General features: G+C 32.0%; 1 protein-coding gene across 1 annotated transcript in view; it reads left to right on the top strand.

Annotated features, from left to right (window-relative positions):
* Nucleotides 1-20,901, top strand: part of LOC112016800 (uncharacterized) — a 34,641-nt gene extending 13,740 nt beyond the window's left edge. The window contains exons 3-6 of the mRNA XM_065767037.1: nt 19,269-19,370; nt 19,465-19,917; nt 20,005-20,047; nt 20,786-20,901. Coding sequence (XP_065623109.1) covers nt 19,269-19,370; nt 19,465-19,917; nt 20,005-20,046 — 597 coding nt within the window. The 3' untranslated portion in view covers nt 20,047; nt 20,786-20,901. The remainder of the gene's footprint in view (nt 1-19,268; nt 19,371-19,464; nt 19,918-20,004; nt 20,048-20,785) is intronic.
* Nucleotides 20,902-22,537: the final 1,636 nt, after the last annotated feature.

Below are 22,537 nucleotides of genomic sequence, written 5' to 3'. Positions count from 1 at the left end.
GCAAACCTAATATAGGTATGTATCAATATTCTTATCTTTTGGAACTTATCTTTACAAAATTATAAATTTCATTTCTATGAACTAGTAGTTAAAAAATTTGTGGGATTTCATCAGTGTTGGCTTGTTCGTCTTTTTTTGTTCCTGAGAAGACAGTGAAGTAATTGATTGTATAGCTAAGTGAGCAATGATATATCTTATATGTCGTGCATGGAGCCTCCAAGTCATACATGCATCACTTGTCTAACATATTTTGACTATAATTCGTTCTAATTTTCACCCATCACCCTTTTGTGTGGATTTATATTTTAGGCATTGATCAAATTAGTAAACTATACTTTTCATGATTGCTATCCATGTTGCTGAGTTGACTCAGAACAGCCTTTAGTTCCTTGTTGTCACAAGAGAAGGGGTCTAAATACGTTCCAATATTGGTTGGTAGTCCCTTCAAAGTGGTTTCAGTGTTAATATTGGTGGTGGGTAGGTTTGGTTCCATGTTGGTCATGTGTGTGAAAAATGGGCTGGTTTGGTTGTGGTTTTGGTTGAAAATAGAGAACCAGGGCACTTGCTCATAGCCCGTGTCATCATAGCAATTTCCCATGCTAGCTTGTTATCACAATTATTTCTACAACGGTTTTCAGCTATGGTTCTCTTATGTTTGTTGGTATGCTTCTGTCTTGGTGCTCTAGTATGGTGCCCTTTTACTTAATTGTAGTATCTATATTGTCTCTATAATATTTTCATTCATCCAGAAAACATCAATTTAAAAATTTCAATCACAAAATGGTTCCGAGGAGCCCACTACCCACTATAGCTTAGGATTCCAAAGGCTTATGGAGGAGTTTTTTATAAGCTTAAGTACAGGAGAAAAACTCAAGGCTTAATAGACTATTAATTTTTCAAGTGAGTTTGATGCTTATACTTATAATTAGCTTTTCTTATTATCCGAATTACTTGAGAATTTTTTTTAAAAAAAATAGTTAAGCTTCATTTGTTTATGGTTACCAACCCAATTCATAATCTACTAATAGAAAGGTAATTGCTAATCACCAAACAATATCTAATAATTAAAGAGAGTCCATTTTAAGGTATACTTTTAAATTTGTAATCTACAATCTAAAAAATACAAAATAATCCTTTCCAAATAAAAAGGATTGCAACAGTGTTTATAGTTTATACTCCCAATAATAAAGGTTTAGGGAAAGTATTGTCCATAAACTGATCACTAACTCTAGTTGAACAAAAAAAAATTTGATATCATTTTTCTTTATCAGGATTTGATGATCATTTCTTGTATATGATATATTCAATTTATATCAAAGAACAAGTTTTGAGTCTTTTGACATTGTGATACATACATAAGATGTAATGAGATTATAAAAAACAAAATTCTGAGAATAGCAGAACGCAAAGAGAGCTTATGAGAAAATTTGCTCTTTCAATTCGTGTCATCCATTACTGAATAGTAGTGAGACGAAAGCCATGCAAATTGCAAAGCCTAGAAGTGTAGGCATAGCTAGGATAATCTATTTTGTCATAAAGTTGTCATATGTATCATAAAACATCCCAGGTTGCTCCGCAGTTTGAGGATGATGTCTGGCCTTTTTGTGGTTTCACCGAGGTCCCATATCTAGGAGGCACGATTTTTCCCTTTCTGGTTTTTTGGTTTGGTTTTGTCCTTGTATGTATCACAATTATCAATCTTATTACCCTCATCATGATGTGATTACCATTAGCAAAGAAGATTTAACTTTTCAGTAGTAATATTTTATATCAAAATGTTACGTCGCTCATTCCTTATGTTTGCTTCAGTGCAGTACGATCAAGATAGTAGATATATATGTAGGGATTAACTTGGTAGTGTTCCAATAATTGAAGATCGTTTTAATGATTAAGATAACAGTACTTATTAAAGTCAAGTTTGTACAGTCATGGAGAGTATATAATGCTTTAATTCCCCCAAGTCCCTAATAGCTTATTTATCCGTTAGATTTTTATTGATTATAGTTTTCTTTAGAATTCCAAAAGGCGTGAAAGGAAAGGAAAAAAGAAAAAGAAAAAAAAAAAAAGGGACTTGATGGTATGATCTTCATCATATAGAATAGAAGCCACAATCTTTGTACTTCAAATTTACAAAAACATTGATATATTCTCAAAAAAAATTACAAAGATATTAAGCCCTCTATATTTATTTTCTCATTAAGAACAAACCTTGGTTTAAAATTTTGCTTTAAAAAATAACCAACCATATCTATACTACTATTTAAGGGGCTGCACCTGTTTGGACCAGATTTTTTTTTAGTTCCAAAATACCCTTACACCCCTAGGTTTAAGTAGAGATAAAACTAAATGATAGTCCGGTATAAATATATTTCTAACTTACACTAAAACATTGCATACAAAATAGGAACACTCTTCCACTAACCCACTTCTTCAAATTAAGTATACATTTTTTTTTTAAAAATAAAAAAATAAGTTAAACAACCCACGTTGCTACTGTTTTTTTCTTTCAAAAAATAAAAACACCCAGTGTTTATCTAAAAACAAAGCTAAATATAAAAAAAACTAATAGATATAACTAAAAATGTTGTAATTCCAAATTAAAGGATTCAAATTATTAACTAAAAAAAAGAAAACGATTACTCTTATTTTTTTTTTTTCTTCTTGTGTGAAAGTAAACTTCTCCTGTTTGAATTCTAATAACACATTTGCGTACTCCACGTCCTCCCTAACCACAACTACCAAAATTTTTGAATTAAAACCAATCATGGAAAATTTAAACTCCCCCACTTCTTATTATCCAGTTATGAGTTACCCGTCCTCTCCCTTTTCTTCAGTTTTCAAATTTTTGATTTGCAACCTGAGTGTTTCCAAATAGTTTCCATGAACTAAACCTTACAAAGATCCATGAACCTGTCACCATCTCTCTTTGTAGCGGCTGAAGAATTTCTGTTGTTTGAAATGATAGATCATTTTGGGTTCTCTGCTGTGTGAAATCAATATGTTTTTTGTTTGAAGCTAAATGAGTTTAGCTTGACTGGGGTGCTTCGTGCACTGTTTGATGCCAGAGAAGGAGAACAAGTTCATGGGACTGGTATTAAGATGGGTTTGTTGTGTGGCAGTTCGCTACATTTGAATAATGCAATTATGAAAATGTACTGTCAATGCAGTTCAGCGTGTTCTTAGTTTGGAATTTTGGCTCAAATAGTTTTTATTTGTAGGAATTATTGTATTTGGTAGGTGATTAGCTTTTGGGGTTTTATTGTTAAATTAAATGAATTTATGGTGATTACCTTAGTTTTTAATTTGGATTTTTGATGCCAAGCTCCATGTGGGTGAAAGTGAAACAAAAGACTTCCAAGTGTTTGAGGTGTACGAAAGAAATAGAGGATAGCCTTTCAGTTTGAAATTTGACATCTAACTTTCTACTTGAAATTTCACTTTGTCTTTTAGTTATTTATTTATTTATGGACTATTTTTGTTGTTTATACAATCATATTCGATCAATTTTTGTTTAATTATCCTATTGTTTTAGCAGATTTTATGTTACATCGACCCTTAATAGGATTATAGGACCAACAATTCTTTTGGCTTAGTAATCGATAAATCCACTAGGAATTTTCTCATGTGAACTTCTGGGTTCGTTAGTTGGAGGGGTAAAAAAGTGAGAGGATTAAAAAATGGTGGGAGGAAGGAAAAGTGAGAGAATAAAAAATATTTTAATTTTTCAAGCTTTCTTTCTGTCGTGAAGGCTCAGTAGTTATCAAGCTTTCTTTCAAAGAGGACAAATCCTGTGATAGAGAAGAAACCACCAAGCATTATAGGTGAAAAAAAAATTTATAGTAGTAAGAAAATTAAGCATTTAGTAAATTATATTCTACTATTTTCAAGTCACATCACTGTTTGCAATTCACTTTAACAATCTCAAGCTTCTCAAAAAAATTTAAAAATCTCAAATCATGCTTATGGAAGCTTTAAAGGTTCAAAGAATGATAGACGCGATTCTAAAGAGAAATCGCTGAACATCGTACGTGTTGTGTTGAAATAATTCAACAAAAATTAACTTACTTGGATGACTGATTTATTAGTTATAAATAACTAGAGCATGTGCTCAGAGGCTCTTCTTTTTTTTTGGATAAGGGTTAATTTAGACTATCCATTATAATTTTGGATCACTACATTTTATAATTACTTTTTTTTTTTTTTTTTTTTGGATCGAGTGTGATGAGTATTATGTGTGGTGAAATAATTTTTCATCACACCCATAGGTTTTTTTTTTAATTGGAAAAGAATAGTGATCCAAAATTATAATGGATACTCTAAATTAACCCTTACCCAAAAAAAGGAAGAATCTCTGAGCAAGCGCTCATGCGCATGCTCAGAGGCTAGTATTAATAAATGATGCATCAATTAGTAGGGACTCCAAATGCAACACAAATTAATAGCGTGATAATTTTTTTTTCCTCAAGGATAATTAAATTCAACAATTAGTTCATTTTAATTTTTATTGTAGGTATTATTCAAATCTTTTATTTGACCAAAAAAGGTTTTACGAGTTGAGTTAATAACTAGAATCCACAACTTAATTATTAATATATTAGTTAAATTACTGATTTCATCCTTGATCTATTAAGTAAAGTTTTAATTTAGTCTATTATCTAGTAATTATGTTGATTGAATCCATGAACTTTAAAATCAAATAATATATCATTCTTTAATTTTTTAGGAATAAGCACCCACAAGGGGGAGTGAATGGAATCAATATCATCCTTAGGTCTCACTTTTTTTAAATTGACATAAAAAATTGATTGGTTAGCAGTAGCACCCAGACAAACAACCTCATTACATTAGCAAATAAAGAGACGCCGTTTAGAGAGAGAGAGAGAAAGGTTGTAATCAAACCCAAACGAACTAAACTTTATGATCCACCAATTTGACTACTCCACACCACTGGTGGCCAAAGCCACACCCAAAATGAAGCTCCCATTTTACTTCTGCATGTATCCTATATATAGGTTTGGCAGCAACTTCTCTATTTTTGTAGAACACCCTACACAACACCCAATCCTCCTGTGCATACCAAAAAAAAAAAAAATAGTTACATTTGTTTGCTGATGCTTTTAGACTCATGAAAGAAGAGACCAAAATTTAGGAACATAGTTTCAATTTTTTTTTAAGAACATATCAATTCAATTTTGTGATTCATTGGTGGATGCAAATACATAGTTGAATTTAATTAAAAAACTTAAAAGATTAAGATACAAGATGTACTTAGATTTTGTCCCAAACCAAACAAAACATAAAATTGACCCAATTAAATGAAGATTGAAACAAAAGTAGATGGTGTTGCATGTTATAATTAATAGGTTACCAGCATACATTGTCTCATATGGATTGAATGAAGCAAAAAATGAGGAAGAATTGTGGATGTATGTACAACAAGTAGTTTGTTGGCCTATATCCCCCACTTGATTTGTAAAGTCAATTTTATATATTCTTGGACTTGGATTTCATTACCGTCAGCTAACTTGTTAATTATATTTATCTCCACTAGCCATTGATTGAAAATCAAAGTTATATGCACTACAGCACTAGCCATTGCTGTCAACTGTTCCATCAATTTATATCATTTTTTTTTAATTCCTTTTCTTTTCTCAAATTGATGAACTACAGCTGAGTTGGGTTCTGCATTTTTTATTGAATCTTGGGTTTTGTTTGTGCTATTAATATTCTCAAAACTAAATGCATCTTAAGTTTGTTTGATCGATCTATTTTGGCATTTTGAGATTTTTCGTTTTTATGAAATTGAAATTTTATACCCAATTGTATAATAAATTGATAATTATTTATTAAAAATATTATTAAATAGTTGACATAAAACTTTATTTTTTTTTTTTTTATATTAGGCATGAGAAAGTGGCCATAATCTAATTACCCACCCCAACCTATGGACTTTGTATCGGGATGGTTTTTAGACTTTTTATGAGTTATACCATTTTACATTAACTAGTGAAAAAGCTATAACACACTAATATATAGCTCATCGGCGACTCATTGATTAATCTCATTAATATTCTTTTATGTTTGTCCTTAGAATGACTGTACTTAATAACTATTAAATGAATCAATTATCTTTCTTTTATTTTCTTTTTTAAATATTAAGGTTATTGTATCAAAATTCTATTGTGTTTAGTTAAAAAAAGCACAGAACAAATACTACAACTCAGTTAGTTGATACTTTTAAATCAATCCCTATATAGTATATACACATTTAATTTACAATCCATACTAAAAAGGTTCTTTTAAATAAGCAAATTATTTAGCATTTTAGTATATTTAATTAAGACCACAAAATTCAAGTGACTTGGCAATCTCTATTTACATTATACTAACTTTTTATTATTTATTATTTTTGTTAGGATAACCAACTTACACTTAAAACAACATACACAAAATTTCCAAATTGGTATAGAAAAACAATATTATGCATCACATAGGATTAATGTTAATTTAGTAGTAATACTTTTATCATTTCATGTTCTCTCTCTCTCTAATCTCTCTCATCTATATCCTGTATAGTTCATAGGGATGGCCCAAATGTTGGTCCATTCCCACTACAATCATGATGCAAAAGTAAAAAACAAGAACAAAGTTTGATAATGAAATGAGTGATCAATCCACCTCATGCACAAGAACACATTGCCTTGCCTCTACATTACCTAACACTAGACCATTAATGTGCATTGTTGGTCCCTATTGGGCCTGTTCCCCACCTAATTATTATTATTATTATTTTGAGAATAGGGAGAGAAGAGTGGAGGTGCCTATGAACTTTAGTAAGGTCATAAGTTCGAATCATATCTATACAAGATAATTGTAACTTGTTTTCCCTTTTACTAATGTACGTTATTGTAGGTTTGGGGTGTGTGATCATAAACGCGTCCTTTCAAAAATATTAATGCACCCTAACCATAATCTATTCGTAAATAGCAAAAATTATTTTTCACAATCCTTATATCATGTAATATCTCTTTCACATGCAAGTCTCATAGTCATATGTGTGTATATATATATATATATATATAATTTTCCAAGAAGAACATTATATTTTTGCAATTGTATGAGATACCATCTCCATAAATAGATTAATTAGCATCCTTTGTTCATTTCTTATGGGGGAAAAAAGCTTTGAAATTAAACGCATTAGGACATCATGAATTATTTATATAAGGTCAAACTATCCTTTTCTTATTGGAATTTTCTCTAAAGAGAACAAATATTTCTCATTACATACACGTGCGAGCTTATGATGGGATTGAGCTTTTTAATCACAACAGCTATTCACATATAAGGCGCGAACCCCATTTCAAACAATTCCTACTTTGTTAATGCCAATAAGCTAGAAAGCCTGTAACTTTTCTTTCTCTAAAAAAGCAGCACAACTTTCACATGAGAGAGAGAGTTACACCATGTAACTTTTTGCAACATTAAATTAGTCTACAATTTTGTATTGAATTAATATTTAAAAAATCTTACTATTGGGTTACATGTTTTTATTATTCTTAATATTCACGCTAAATTTGGTGTCAATAAGATTTTATTCACTATTTAATTCACAAACTCATTGTTTTGCATCTAATTTTAACTTTAAAAAATAAAATGAAATTTAAACATTTTTTGATGAAATGTTCATTGATTAAAGTTAAAAAAAAAAAAATTTGAAATGTAAATATTTTATGATGGAATGGTCATTGATCTCAGATCATCATAATATTTTGTAAGCATGTCATCTTAAAAACAAAAGTCTTTTTTTCTACAAAATAAGGAAAAGAACATGTCAAAACATGTCATTAACTCATTACTAAAACTATTTTTATTATACTATAACCAGAACATGTCATCTTAAAGCATTATCCAGTTTGTAACAAAATTTTATGCCACTAGGCTTATTATGTTAAGATATATCATAAAGTAATTCTAAAGGGAGGAAAAAAAAAATCCAGCATACAAAATTTGCAAGTTCTGATCAATAAAACATAACTTCAACATTAGCCCACCACTAATACTTCTTTATTTCATTCCAATCGCAATTGTTACCTCAATAGTTGTGAAAAAATGAGAAGTTCTTGTGTTATTAGAGAACTCATATTAGTGCTTGTATGCTAGAAAAATTATCACAATTTACCTAACCAAACCCTAAATTCACTCATATCTTAGTAAATAGAACAAAAAATTAATTTTTTATGCCCTATATAAATTGGGATCCACATTTCCCAATGGCAACATATGTCTTAATTGGGCTTCTCAAATGTGTACTATTTTTCTAGGGGGTGTACCTAGCAAATGATGTACTCCATTTTGGCATTTCAGAGTCATGCATGCATGCATACTTAAAATCATATTTATGCATGTCATCGAATCATGCATGCATGTGTAAGCACTTAATGCATGCTGGACATGGGTAACAAACAATAGAAGTGTGTTACGTATTATTTTTTTAAAATTAGATGAAGTTCGCTTTTATGTTTGGCTCAAGTTGTATACATACATATATATATATATATATATACACCTTGGCTTCTTGGATATGCTGGCCTTATTTTAAACGTTTATTCTTCCTGATCAAGCTATTCTATATTTGTCCAGGTTTATTAAAGTAGAAACGCTGATTCAAGGAATTGTTCAGAAACAACAAGGAGACTTACTGGGTTCCTGATTTTGTGAAGGTATAGTCTCCCTGCAACAATGACAACAGATTCTTAAAGAAAGCTCGCACCTTTTTAAGTCTACATATGCATTGTTGAGTTTTAGATAGACTTTATGACTGCACAAGTTTTCCCATAAAATTCCTATATGCTAGCTATCATACAAATGTGGAGAAACTGAACCTGGCCCAATCTGTTTGGCTTCTAAGACTGTAATAGTTTGGCTTGATTGCAATTTCTGTACAACCCGACTAGTTGGATTTGTGTACAAGTTCATCTTTTTGTAATCAACTAATAACCAACTTGAAGACAAACCTTCACCACAGATAGTTTGCTCACATGATAGTTTCTTAATTGACTAATTACTGACTGTTTTAAATATATTTTTCATGTAACAAAGATAATGCGCATTGTTATACAATGAAACTGCATATACCTTGTAGTTTGAGTTCTTAAATCAAACAATTCATCAGGGTGCACAAACTTATACATAACCCAATGACGTCAAAAAAACATTTCAATTCAAAAGACTATGCAGCTTGGGTTGACGTATGTAATATTTAAATTGGAATACTAAAACACAGTTAAGGGGTAGTTTGGTACACCTATTGTGTAATGAAGGTGCTATCTGTATTATTATTTATTTATTTTCAATATCTTTTTTTTACTTACAAAAAAGATCAGTGATGATTAATTCTTCCTATGAAGTAAAAGGATTTTGTATCCATTAATTAACATGTTCTTACATATATATCACAGGTGATGTTCTCAAAGATTTGAAATTGTTGGCAGAGGCACAAAGTTCACCAAAACTTCTGGTCACTGTGCAAGAAAATCCAGACACCTCTCAAAAGCTATTCACCTTCATTTCCTATCATTTCGTCTTGGTACCCGCCCAATTTCCACGCCTCACCTTAGTTGTGTTTACAATCTTTCTTAATTTGATGCATACTTGCATCTTTGTAACACTACAAAAAAATTGATTTTTAACAGTGGTTGTAACCACTACTAAAATTTTAAAAAAATGCTACTAAAAGTCATATAGGTCTATACCAGCTGTTTTCTAAACCACTGCTACAACTTGAATAACCGTTGTTAAGTTGCCGTTGCTATAGGTCACTATAGGTTATAGCAGCAGTTTTAGGAATCGCTGGTATAGAAAACATCTATAGTAACAGTTCTATAAACTGCTGTTAGAGAATTAAAAATCGCTAGTGCACACAACTTTACCTTTTGGAATTAATTATTTATACCAATGGTTATGTAACTGCAACTATAGATTTTTTAGTAGCAGTTCATAGAACCACTGCTAGAGAATTAAAAACTGCTTGTACACACAACTTTACCTTTTGGAATTAATTATTTATACCAACGGTTATGTAACTGCTACTATAGATTTTTTAGTAGCAGTTCATAGAACCACTGCTAGAGAATTAAAAACCGCTAGTACACACAACTTTACCTTTTGGAATTAATTATTTATACCAACGGTTATGTAACTGCTGCTATAGATTTTTTAGTAGTAGTTCATAGAACCGCTGCTAGAGAATTAAAAACCACTGATACACACGGCATTTCCTTTCGGAATTAATTATTTTTACCAACGGTTATGTGGTCGCTCCTATAGATTATTTAGCAGCAATTCATAGAATTGCTGCTAGAGAATTAAAAAAATTGCTAGTACACAGGGCCCTTCTTTTTGAAATTATTTATTTATACCAGTGGTTATGTAATTGCTGCTATAGATTCTTTAGCAGCAGTTCTATAAACCGCTACTAAACAAAATTAAAAATGTTTGTATACCCTTCCCTTATATCTAGCATGAATTATTTTTAATAGCAATTTTGTGAATTGCTACTAGATATTCTTTAACAATAGTTTTATAGAACACTGCTATAAAATAAAATAAATAAATAAAAAATGCTAGTTCTCCCATTCGTACACTTTGTTATAAATTAGTTATTGCATCAAAAAACAACCGCTACTGTAGGTTCCATACAGAAGCAGTTATAAAAACTGTTACCGAAGGTATAAACTTTATTGAATATTACAAAAATATTTTTTTAATTAAATTTTTCCCTAAAAATTAGTAATATAACATGTTTGGAATGTTATTAAAATCCACAATTCCAAAAATCAAAGTAATAAAATAATTGCAAATAGTTAATAATATTGATCCAAATGAAGAAATAAAACTTTACAATTCGAAGTTTGGAATCACAAATATCTTAATAAAAGTATAAACAATATTTTTTGGTACTTAAGATAAGACAATGATAAAATAATTGTAGACAACCTACAATAAAAACTAAGACTATAAATATTCCCTTTGAAGTATGCCAAAAGTCACTCCAGCATGAAACTTGGTCTCCCTTTATATTCCAATGTATTGTCTTAGTTTCCTGGAATACAATAAACCATATATTTGCATTAGTGAAAACTATATATATATATAGGCAAATCTGCGAGAATATATCAAATGGCTATTGGAAAAAAAAATGATGACAAATACATATCTTCTCATGTGCATTATTTTTATTGTATTACCTCTAAACCAAGAGTCATCAAGCTTAGCATAATCTTGGCGATTTACTATATTTGGAGCCTCAGCCACTATTTGTGTTGCAATTTTTGACTTATCAAAGTGCTCTGCTTTCAAAGCATGCTTCCAATTCCTCCATTGATCACCCAATCTCTTTAATTTATGATGATGCTTGATTATCTCTCTTGCAATCTCATCTTGGGGGATGTAAAACTTTGATTGAAACACAAATACATATATAAATAAAATAAAATAAAAACCATAACCACTACGTAGAAGCATTCTTTCTATTAAAAAAAAATCTATGTAGAAGCATTGAAATTCTGGAAAGAAGCCTAATATATGTTACTAAAATTTTAATNGGTAAAGAATGGGAAAAAGCACACTAAAAAATAATCAAGCAATAAGTTCCGCAGTCACTCGTGACTTGGCTTGAGTCGCCAATGACTCGCGAAATTTAGCTTGTCAAGGACTCTTCAAATTCCAGCATCTGCTTCTCACATTACTTGTTTTGTGGGTTAGCATTCGCGAGCAAGCCGCAAAATCCATATCTTCACAGATTCTTCACCAAAGTCTCACACACAGCCCTTACATTAAATACCACAAAAATACAAGGAAATGATTGAATAGAATTGCAATCAAATTTGACATAGAATTAAAGCCAACATAAAATAGAGTTGTAAGTCACAACTTTACAAAACTTTACAATGAGGAAATGAAGGCCTAGGTTGAAGTAATCTCCAAGGAGATGATAAAACTATCTTCACAAACCCCTATCCATCTTCTGTATTATCGGCTTTCCTTTCAAAACCAAATTAATACAGCCTCCCATACATGCTTCTTTCATCTTCTTCTACCCAAAAGTTCACCACCAATAATATTGCCAAATCAAGTCTGCTTAAGCAATCATTTTCGAACGCCTTAACATCTTATTGTTGGTGGTGAACTTTTGGGTTCATCTTCTTCTGTTGATGAAGGTGGTTACCACTGTGAAGCACAGACAAAGGCTTCATATAGCGCTTCTTGCGGTGAATTTTATGGTGCGCAATGAACTTGTGGAAGACTGGTATGGCATTGTGGGCAAGTCGAGAGATGCATTAAGAAAAATCAACAAGGATCAATTATATGAAAAAGCCACGAGGTAGTAAACACTTTGATTGTCACAAAGAAATAAGTGGAAAAGCCATGACACACAAGATATGGTTTTCTTAAATTTCACCGGGTTGTGTAGGTTTCCTATATATGATGATTTCGGGTGGGAAAGCCTTTGTGGGTTGGTCGGGTTAGCTTGCCTTTAAAGATTGTAATTGTGTTTGTAGACACCGAAAATGGGGATGGGGTGGAGGCATGGATAAACTTGAAAGAGGAAGATATGGCCAAATTCGGAAGTGACAAAAAGCTCATTGTAACTAGAAAATTATTTCATGTGAATTTCTTCATTGGCTGCTGTCATTAGCCAAAATAAAAAAGATTTCAAATACAAAAATTTTAAGAACCTAGGGACGGCACAATTGTAATTTGCAAGTTGTAACAACCCTAGCTACACGACAATAATAGTTGTATATATTTACTATTTGAAATTCTGTGTTAAATGTATAGTATTTGTCATTTTATGTGTAATTAAAATAAATAAATAAACTTGAAGTATAAACATTTTATAAATGTAATAATTATGAATTTCTAATTATTTTAATATATTTTCAATCATGAAGGGTAGATTAGTCAATACACACGTTCAACATAAGGGTCTATATTAATTACTTAATTATGACCTAGTATTTGATAAATAATAATCATTATTCTTTAATCATGAATGTCAAGATTGGCTATTTATATGTTTTAAAAAATTGGGCTCATAAAAATAAAATATATTGGGAAGCTTCTGTACTGTACTGTGTACTAATATCACTTCCTAGCCTTCGAAGTTCGGCACCTTTTTCTCTGTCCTTTGTTTTATAGATGCAACAGGTGGGCTATACACACAATAATCCTTCATCTCCCTTAAATTTACCCAGCCAGTAAATAATGATCAAGGTTCAATCTCTTATATTTACTATAACGCCATGAGACTATGCCAATATGCCTTGATGGTCCGTCTCTGTTCATTGACATGTGAAAACAACATGGGCATGCTAGTTTCAATTAAAATTGGACGGGCCTGCTAATATCTTTTAGATTAATCACCAGATCTAACTTTGAACAAGTTACAATATCGCAGGGTACAAGAAAATAATATGACCTGCCAGGACTAGAGGTAACCTCTCCAAGAAATTTGCAGTGTGTAAGATTCTCCAAGCTTTTATCCAGAAGAATAACAAGAATAGACTATGATATATTCCAATCTATAACAAGAATAGACTATGATATAAGCCCTCTGTTTTCTGTACTTCCTTTCCTTCTTGATCTCTCAAAACTGAAGCATAATTGCCAGTTCCATGCTCACTTTTAACTTTTTTCTGTTAACACATTTTTTCATTCATCCTACATATATTGATCCGCTTTGGACATATCCTTTAGTTAATTCCAAATTTTGCTGTCAAAATGTGTTCTCCAAACTTGAACTTCCATAGTGTGTCAAACTCACAAAAATCATACATATGTCTGGCAAAGCAGTTATGTACTTATGGATTCAAATAAGACTCCAACCATCATTCCTTGTGTCTTCTTGATATTATTCCAGAATCAGCTTATGCAAGACTTATGGCCTAAAGTTTTTTTTTTTTTTTTTTTTCTTGGTTTCATACCCAACACAAAGTTTTGCGTTACTTCCACAGAGGGAAGAGAGGAAACCTGTATTGGTACTTGGTAGCATTGTTTATTGCAACTGTTGCAGCTGGGACACCCCTTGGCATCTGCATAATCATCAAAGGAATAAATAAAAAATTAGTACTTTGTAGTGATCAAATTTAAAACTTTGAAGGAAAAAATGTGTGGGAATAGAAATGAAGAACTATCTTTTCTCTGAGGCTCTAAAATTGGACAATATTTTAAGGCAATGGAATTAACTATGCAAATCTGAACATGATTAAGAAAGCATCCACATATTTCCACCATTCAGATTTTTTTTTTTTTTTTTTGGATAGGTGGCATTCTGATATTATTTTAGTGCCATAGATATTCTGTACCTATGTGTTATTTTATTTTATTTTATTATTATTTTTTGTTAAGGCTCCAGGCACCTATTGGCTTAAAAATATTGCCTCCATCAACTTGCCGTAATTTTATTAGTATTTGTGCCAAGGATATATATATGTGTGTGTGTGTGTGGTAATTGTAAATAACAATAAAAGAATAATAGTAATTCTTTGTGCCAGAAAACACATCCCAAAGAATTAAAAATAGAATTTCTTTTTTCAAATAAAGCAAACAAATTAATTAATCAAGGACAAGCAAATATAAAAATCTGAAAAACAAAAAAAACAAAAAAAAAAAGGGGCAACCCTAAATTACTCCAGGATTTCAGACATCCAATTTAAATGCACTAGTTTTTCTAGAAATAAACCTAACCTTTTCCCCTTTTTCCCAATGTATATAGACACTTTTTTTTTTTAATACTAAGTATTTTTAACACACATAGGGAAAGGGAAGAAGTTTTTTTTTTTAAAAAAAAAACTTACAGTGGTGTACATCCATAAGACAAAATTAGTTTCCTCAAAAAAAAAAATAAATAAATAATTAAGATGAAGTTATGCCTTGTTTGACTTTTTCACAATTTTTTTTTTTTTTTTTTGGGATTTATATTTCGAAGACTCCTACCATTAGATGAAGTTATGCCTTATTCTTCTTCTTCTTCTTCTTCTTAACACACCTAAATCCTATTTAGAAAAAAAAAAATCCCTAAATCCTATGTTATGTATATATTATTTACCATTTGGATTTCTGTGTTATATATATATATATATTAGTTTCCTTTTGATCCAAAAACTAATGTTTTATCATTTATGTATAATATATTATATAAAAAAGTTGAAATGTAAATATTTTACAAATGAAATAATTATGGATTATATCATTTCACTCTACTTCATGTTTGCAACAAATATATATAATAATCAAAGTGGGCATTCCTCTCACATTCATGGTAGGGTCCACTCATTAAATTCATGGTGAGATTCAACGTGAATGTGAGAAGAGAAAGCACAATTTCTCCGTACTTCAGGAGTACCTAAGAATTTTCCGATCACATGACCATTCTGACAAGAATTTTTTTTTTTTTTAATATACACTTAAAAAAAAATTTATATGGATTGTTGACCATCTTAGAAAAAAATTTTGACCACTCTAAAATAAACTTAAACAACCTAAATAAAAATTTGAGCCCGTTGAAAATAAAATTTGATCTCTCGAAAGTTTTGGTCTCTAGAAGATTGAACCAAAATATTGTGATATTTTTTTAATATACCTAAAAAAAATTAATATGGATTGTTGACTACCCTAGAAAAAAAATTTGACTACCCTAAAAAGAACTTGAACAACTTAAATAAAATTTTGAGCCCATTGAAAATAAAATTTGATCAATCCTAATTTTGGTACCTTGAAGAATGAAGATTGAACCAAAATATTGTGATAAATGTTATGTTCACAACATTTTTACAATATTTTCACAAATAAATCCTAAGTGGTAGGTTATTACTAACTATTACTAGTGAACAAAAAGGTAATTTCAGTGGTAAATTCAAATTAGAACCAATAACAACTTACTATTTAGGATTTGTTGTGAACATAGCACTTCTCAAAAATTACTCAAAAAAATACGAGCCCAAATGAAATTTTTAATTGTGATTTTTTAAATTGTGTTTTCAAAAGGCATATTTTAAAATCGCTATATTTTTTTCTTCTTAAAAACTTTCCTTTTCAAATAGTTAGATAATTAGTGTCTGCTTTAGTCTTTAGCTGAATTTGTTGAATTTATGTGATACATTTTGTACACATGCATATGTATTAAAGTAATACCTAAATACTTTATTGAATATGGTTAATGTAACATATGAATGCTGAAGTTGAATATATTGAATGAACTTATAGTTACCCTTTATTCTTTTGCTAGCACTATGAACAAATTTATTATAAGGAAATCACTTGTATTGCAAGATTCATTTTCTAAGCAAATTCATATTGATTTGAATAATCTTTTCTCTGATCTTAGGCTATGAGAAAATGTCTCATTTTTGCGTCATAATGATCAGGACGAAGAGGAGCATATTTACAAAAAGGTTTTTGTCAACCTCTTGGACATGATTTCCCTAAAAAATAAATTAGTGGTGCATTGCGTCAATTTAATCCTAATTAGTTTAAAGAATACAAAAATTAGTTGGAATGGATCATAAATAAGGATGATGCATTTTGTTTATATTGTTACTTAATTAGGCAAGGTGTTAGTAATTGAATGGGAGATCAATAGTTTAATGATTGCTTAATTGTATATGTTAAAGAAAAATGTAGTTGATAGAATTGATAATAAGACTATCATACAACGATTTCAAAATATGAAAACTCAAGAAAGGAAAATTTAAAACTTTATATATTTACGTTTTTTTAAATGATATCGATATATTTTTCAAGTTCTATTTTTATTAAATTTTGTTTAATTTAAATTTTTTAATGATCACTCTTATTAATCATATATAACTTGGTATGAAATAATAATCTCTTCTTATTAATCATTAATGCCAAGATTGGCTATTTATATGGTGTACAACGAGGCTCTCATAAAATAAAACCACTTCCGAACCTTCCAGGTTCGTAACTCATTACTTTTTATTTTTTATTTTTTTTAGGTGCAACGAGTGAGCCACACACAAAGAATAATCCGTCATCTCCCTTAGACCCACACAAAGATTCAATCTCATATCTTTATTATAACGCCAAGAGACCATACCATTTTGCCTTGATGGTCTGGCTCTATTCAATGAAAAGTTAAAACAATATGATCTGGCTTAAGCCTACGGCCTACCAATAGATAGTACCCTCTAAATCTTCTTCTTCTTCTTCTGATTTTTTGAGAAAACCCTCTAAATCTTAAGATAAAAATAAATAAATAAAAAATACCATTGTGCAACTAGTGGGATACATTGAAGTTATTTTGACTCATTCAACTGAAATTACGCATATTGCTTGCGAAACAATTATGTACTTATGGTTCAAAAATTAAGCATATTGCTGGCAAAGTAATCTGGGCAAAATCCTTGGCAGATGTGCTCACCAAGAAAAAGGATATCTTATTTTTGGTGTATATAGCCGACTCTCGCACAACATGTGAGAGTCGCACACTGGTGTGTTGGGCCTATTGGCCTGAATAATGGTGTGGTGAAAACGTGTGACAGTGGCACTACAAAAAACTGGGTCTATAGCCGCGTTTGAAAAACGCGGCTATAGACCCCAAAAATGCGGCTACAGCCTGTAGCCGCGTTTGTAAACGCGGCCTAAGTACCGCGGCTACAGGGCTATAGCCGCGTTTTAGAAAACGCGGCTACAGGTCTGAGCTATAGCCGCGTTTCACGAAAACGCGGCTATAGGGTCACCTGTAGCCGCGTTTTTGCCTCTGGCACAAGAACCCGACAGAGCACGCCTATGGCCGCGTTTTTTAAAAAACGCGGCTACAGGTTGAACTTGAGCCGCGTTTTATAAAACGCCGCCATAGGTCGCACTGGAGCTGCGGACCTGCAGCCGCGTTTTACGAAACGCGGCCATAGGTCGCACTAGAGCCGCGTTTTTTAACGCGCGGCTAAGGCTGAGGACCTATAGCCGCGTTTTTAAAACGCGGCTATAGGTTCTACTTCTGCATTTTCAGCAACCTATAGCTGTGTTTTTAAAAACGCGGCTATAGTTTTTTTTTATTTCCCCCCCCCCCACCCCAAACAGCTGCATCCTTTTTTACTACTAGAACAAAGATGAAATTGGTTTCTTTATATGAAGGTAGAATTCAATCATATATCCTATATTCGATTATACCTATGCTAACACAAAACTCACAATTATGATTAGTATCAAACAAAGACAAGAGTAAGAATAAATTCCACAAACCCATTATAAAAAATTTAAAGGGAGCTTGCTAGTGGTTATACAGTCATATATTCTTCATGTAAACAGGGTCAAAAGAGCTTTTTACTATGATAAGAATAAGATAAAGAAATCCTCATCCTTACCCTATCTTTGTTGCATGTTTTCTGAGTCAAGAAACTTCAAATAAGAGACAACACAAAAATACTATATAAACCTATTTCCTATAGTACTGTGATTGGAAAAGATTTAAACTTTATTACTTTTTTATTTTGTAAAAAGTTTTTTTTTCTTATTTTTCCATTTAAGAGTAGAGATAGAAACTTCAACGGGAGGACAGATTCATTGAGATTTTGAATAAAAGGGAAGTGGGCATATTAACTTTTAGAGAGAGATTGTTTACTTTAATAATTTTTATATCACTTTTGGGGTGTGGAAGATAGCTATAGAGAGTTAGAAAATACAAAGACCATAACAAAGTCAAGAAGAGGGACAATAGGCAGTGGCTGTAGTGGCAGTCACACAGCAAACTGGATATGTAAATATAATTTCTATCCACTTCCTAGTTTTTTATTCACATTGAGGGGGAAAAAATAAAAATTCCTATCACAGTCATCTACTATACAAGATTATAATTTTTAAGAAGAATGAACAAACTTGCATAGCATAGGATTCTAAGAAACACCACAAAAAATAAAGAAAAGGAAAATGGTATATCAAGCATCAGAGAGGAACCACTTTTAATGTTGCATCCTTTCATTTATTTACAATTCTCTTAGTTTTCTAACCACTTAATGCCTATTTTCTAACTCCCAATGTCAGTTTTATTTTTAATATCTTCATTATAAAAAGTCTTATGCCTATTTTCTAGCTACATCCTCTCATTTATTTACAACTCTCGTAGCTTTATCTTTATTTCAAGATTTGCTATGTTATGACTATTTCATTGTGGATTTGTGTTAATTGTGGCATAACAACATTGTAAGCACTAGTGTTGATTGTATGTATGTTTCTTCATCATGTAGGCGAAAGCCAAAGGGGCGGCAGTCGAACGCGCGGATGTATATCAACGAGTGTACCGCACCAAAGATGGGGTTCCTGTTAGTGCCCGTGTGCAAGATAACATGGTAAGCACAATTTCAACGAACTGAATTTTTGTGTATTTTCTGTTTGTATTGATTATGGTGTGTAATATATTGTTTGATTCTTGTGGGAAAACAGGATAGGATGACGGCACTTTTGAATGACCAGGGCATACGACTAGAAGGAGAGATTGATAATGGAATTCTCTGGTCCAAGGACGACGCGTATGCTCAGGTGATCGGTCGTCCAGAGCGCCCAGGCCGTGTACGTGGGGTGGGTTTTGGTATCACCCCATCTGGAAGAAGTGGCACAAATTATTCACAGTCTACCTCGACTATGTCATCAACTAGAGCTCACCAAAGGATGTCAGAGTTGGAGACAAGTCATGAAGAGCTTAAGGAGCAACTAGCTCAATCTAGAGAGGAACTAGCGAAGCATAGGGAGGAAGTAGCTCACTCTGAGGCGAGGCATAGAGAGGAATTAGCTCAATCTGAGGCAAGGCACCAAGCAGAACTGGCCGAACTGAAGACGTCGATGAAAAGCTATTTTGTGGAACTTAGCCAGGAGTTTCGTAATATATATTCTTCTCAGGTAGCGAATAAATGTTATTTACTGAAACACTACTTTTTGCAATGCATTGTTATGTGATATTAATACGATGCCTTTAATATATTGTAGGATCGCAATGCCAACTCCACAGAAAGAAACTGTGAATCCTGAGGTAAAACAAAATTTCTCTAAAACCAATAGTTAACATATATACATACCATGTTCTCATGGATAAACTATGAATCTCAGTAGTCAGTAAGGACGAAAGAAATCTTTTTGCTGCTGAATATGTTATAAAACATCATGATGTCATTGTATTATTGTAAAATACGTTGATTCAAGACGCATTTCAAAGGTGACTACTCTATAATATTGCATCTTAACCTTTGCCACTAGGAACATGAACAACACAATTTCTTGGCGTATTCACATCTTCATGAGTAGACACATGCAAAATACGTTAGGTTCCATGAACAAAACAATAGCTCTCATTATCAATGCTCTTCCAAATGTATTGCTGAAGTTGATTAAATTATGGAGTGATTTGATTAGATTGTTTTATAATGAATAGTTGAACAATTGTTTAGTCCTCCTTTCATATATGTTACACTTTGTATTAGTCCTTCGATTTATGTATGTAGTCTCGCACCTATCATATATAATATTATTCAGTTTGTCCTTTTGTTTGGCATTTGAAATGTCAAATCACTCCATAATTTGGCAAAAAATAATGCTATGTTTCATTCCTTCATATCATTCAAGCATAACAAATTGCTCCATTGTCAGGGATTTTCATATAAATGCGCATTTCAGCATGCCGAATTACCATTTGGAATTCATGTTTAGAGTATTATTATGTATTGCAAACAAACATTTGGCAACTTTAACTTGATGGGCATAATTTGTGCAGTTTTACCATGGTGGAGATTAAGACAAGAAGGCATTTCCGTTCAACCCTTTTGGAAGCAAATGAAATGGAGGACTTTCTAATTAGCATATTGTAAACACAAACGTTTGTATATATATATATATTGTAGACACAAATGTTGTTGCTTGCTGCCTTAGTGTTTGAGGGCAGTTTAGAATGTAAAACTCAGCTTTTTGTATATTTTGGTGATCTCCAAACATTTGTACGTATCTTTTGTGATGCCTTAGTGTTGTTGCTTGCTGCCTTATTGTTGGGAACTTCCATATATCTTGCTTGATTTGTTGTTGGGAACTTGAATGTATATGTATATGGCAGGAAGCAATTGTTTTATCTTGCTTGATTTGTTGGGAACTTGGTCATGGAACTTGAATGTATATGTATATGGCAGGAAGCAATTGTTTTATCTTGCTTGATTTGTTGTTGGAGAATGTATATGTATATGGCAGAAGCAATTGGTTATATCTTGCTTGATTTGTTGTTGGGAACTTGGTCATGGAACTTGAATGTATATGGCAGGAACTTGTATATGTATATGGCANGGGGGGGGGGGGGGAAAAAAACTTATAGCCGCGTTTTTAAAAACGCGGCTATAGGTTGCTGAAAACGCAGAAGTAGAACCTATAGCCGCGTTTTGAAAAACGCGGCTATAGGTCCTCAGCCTTAGCCGCGAGTTCAGAAACGCGGCTCCAGTGCGACCTATGGCCGCGTTTCGTAAAACGCGGCTACAGGTCCGCAGCTCCAGTGCGACCTATGGCGGCGTTTTATAAAACGCGGCTATAGGTTGAACCTGTAGCCGCGTTTTTTAAAAAACGCGGCCATAGGCGCGGTCTGCCGGGTTCCTGTGCCAGAGGCAAAAACGCGGCTACAGGTGACCCTATAGCCGCGTTTTCGTGAAACGCGGCTATAGGTCAGACCTGTAGCCGCGTTTTTCTAAAACGCGGCTATAGCCCTGTAGCCGCGGTACTTAGGCCGCGTTTACAAACGCGGCTACAGGCTGTAGCCGCGTTTTTGGGGTCTATAGCCGCGTTTTTCAAACGCGGCTATAGACCCAGTTTTTTGTAGTGACTCCTCAATGTAACAATATATATATATATATATTTGGGTCTAGGCAACTTGCTGCTTGTAACCTAGTTTTTGGCTTGTATTTTGGTTGTATACATTTTACAAATCAATGAAAGTTTTTATCGTATTTACCTCAAAAAATTTGGAGGATAAATTGTGATATTATTGTATCACTATTAAAATTTTTTTTTTTTTAATTGTTGTATCATGAAATTCTATAAGTTTTTATAGCTAATTGATATATAAAGCATAAATCATACAAGAAAGACACCTAGCTAGGAACCAACAAGTTTGTAGGTGAAAATGTAAACTGTGATCTAATGACATTTCTTAGTTGCATGAATTAGAGAAATTTTCTCTCAATGTATTTAGTTTGAATTTAGTTTTAAATTAATAGAAAACTTTATAGATTAAGTGTGACTAACAATAATAGTATTCATGAAATCAATGGATCATAAATAATTTCTTACAAAATTTGTCAAAATGCACCGTGCATTGCGTGCGGGATATCAACTAGTTATATATAATTTAATTCTTTTTAATCATTTTATTTATAATTTAATTTTTATACATATTTTAATACCATCTCTAAAACATTAGTCGCTATCTCTCAACACTCTAACCGCCATCCCTCTTTGTTCTCTTTTATCTTTTTAGTGTTGAAGCTAACTT

This window comes from Quercus suber, unplaced genomic scaffold (genome assembly GCF_002906115.3).
Source record: "Quercus suber isolate HL8 unplaced genomic scaffold, Cork oak 2.0 scaffold_766, whole genome shotgun sequence".
NCBI classification, from domain to species: domain Eukaryota; kingdom Viridiplantae; phylum Streptophyta; class Magnoliopsida; order Fagales; family Fagaceae; genus Quercus; species Quercus suber.
The sequence above is the reverse complement of the archived record's forward strand: the minus strand, read 5'-3'. Positions and strand labels throughout refer to the sequence as shown.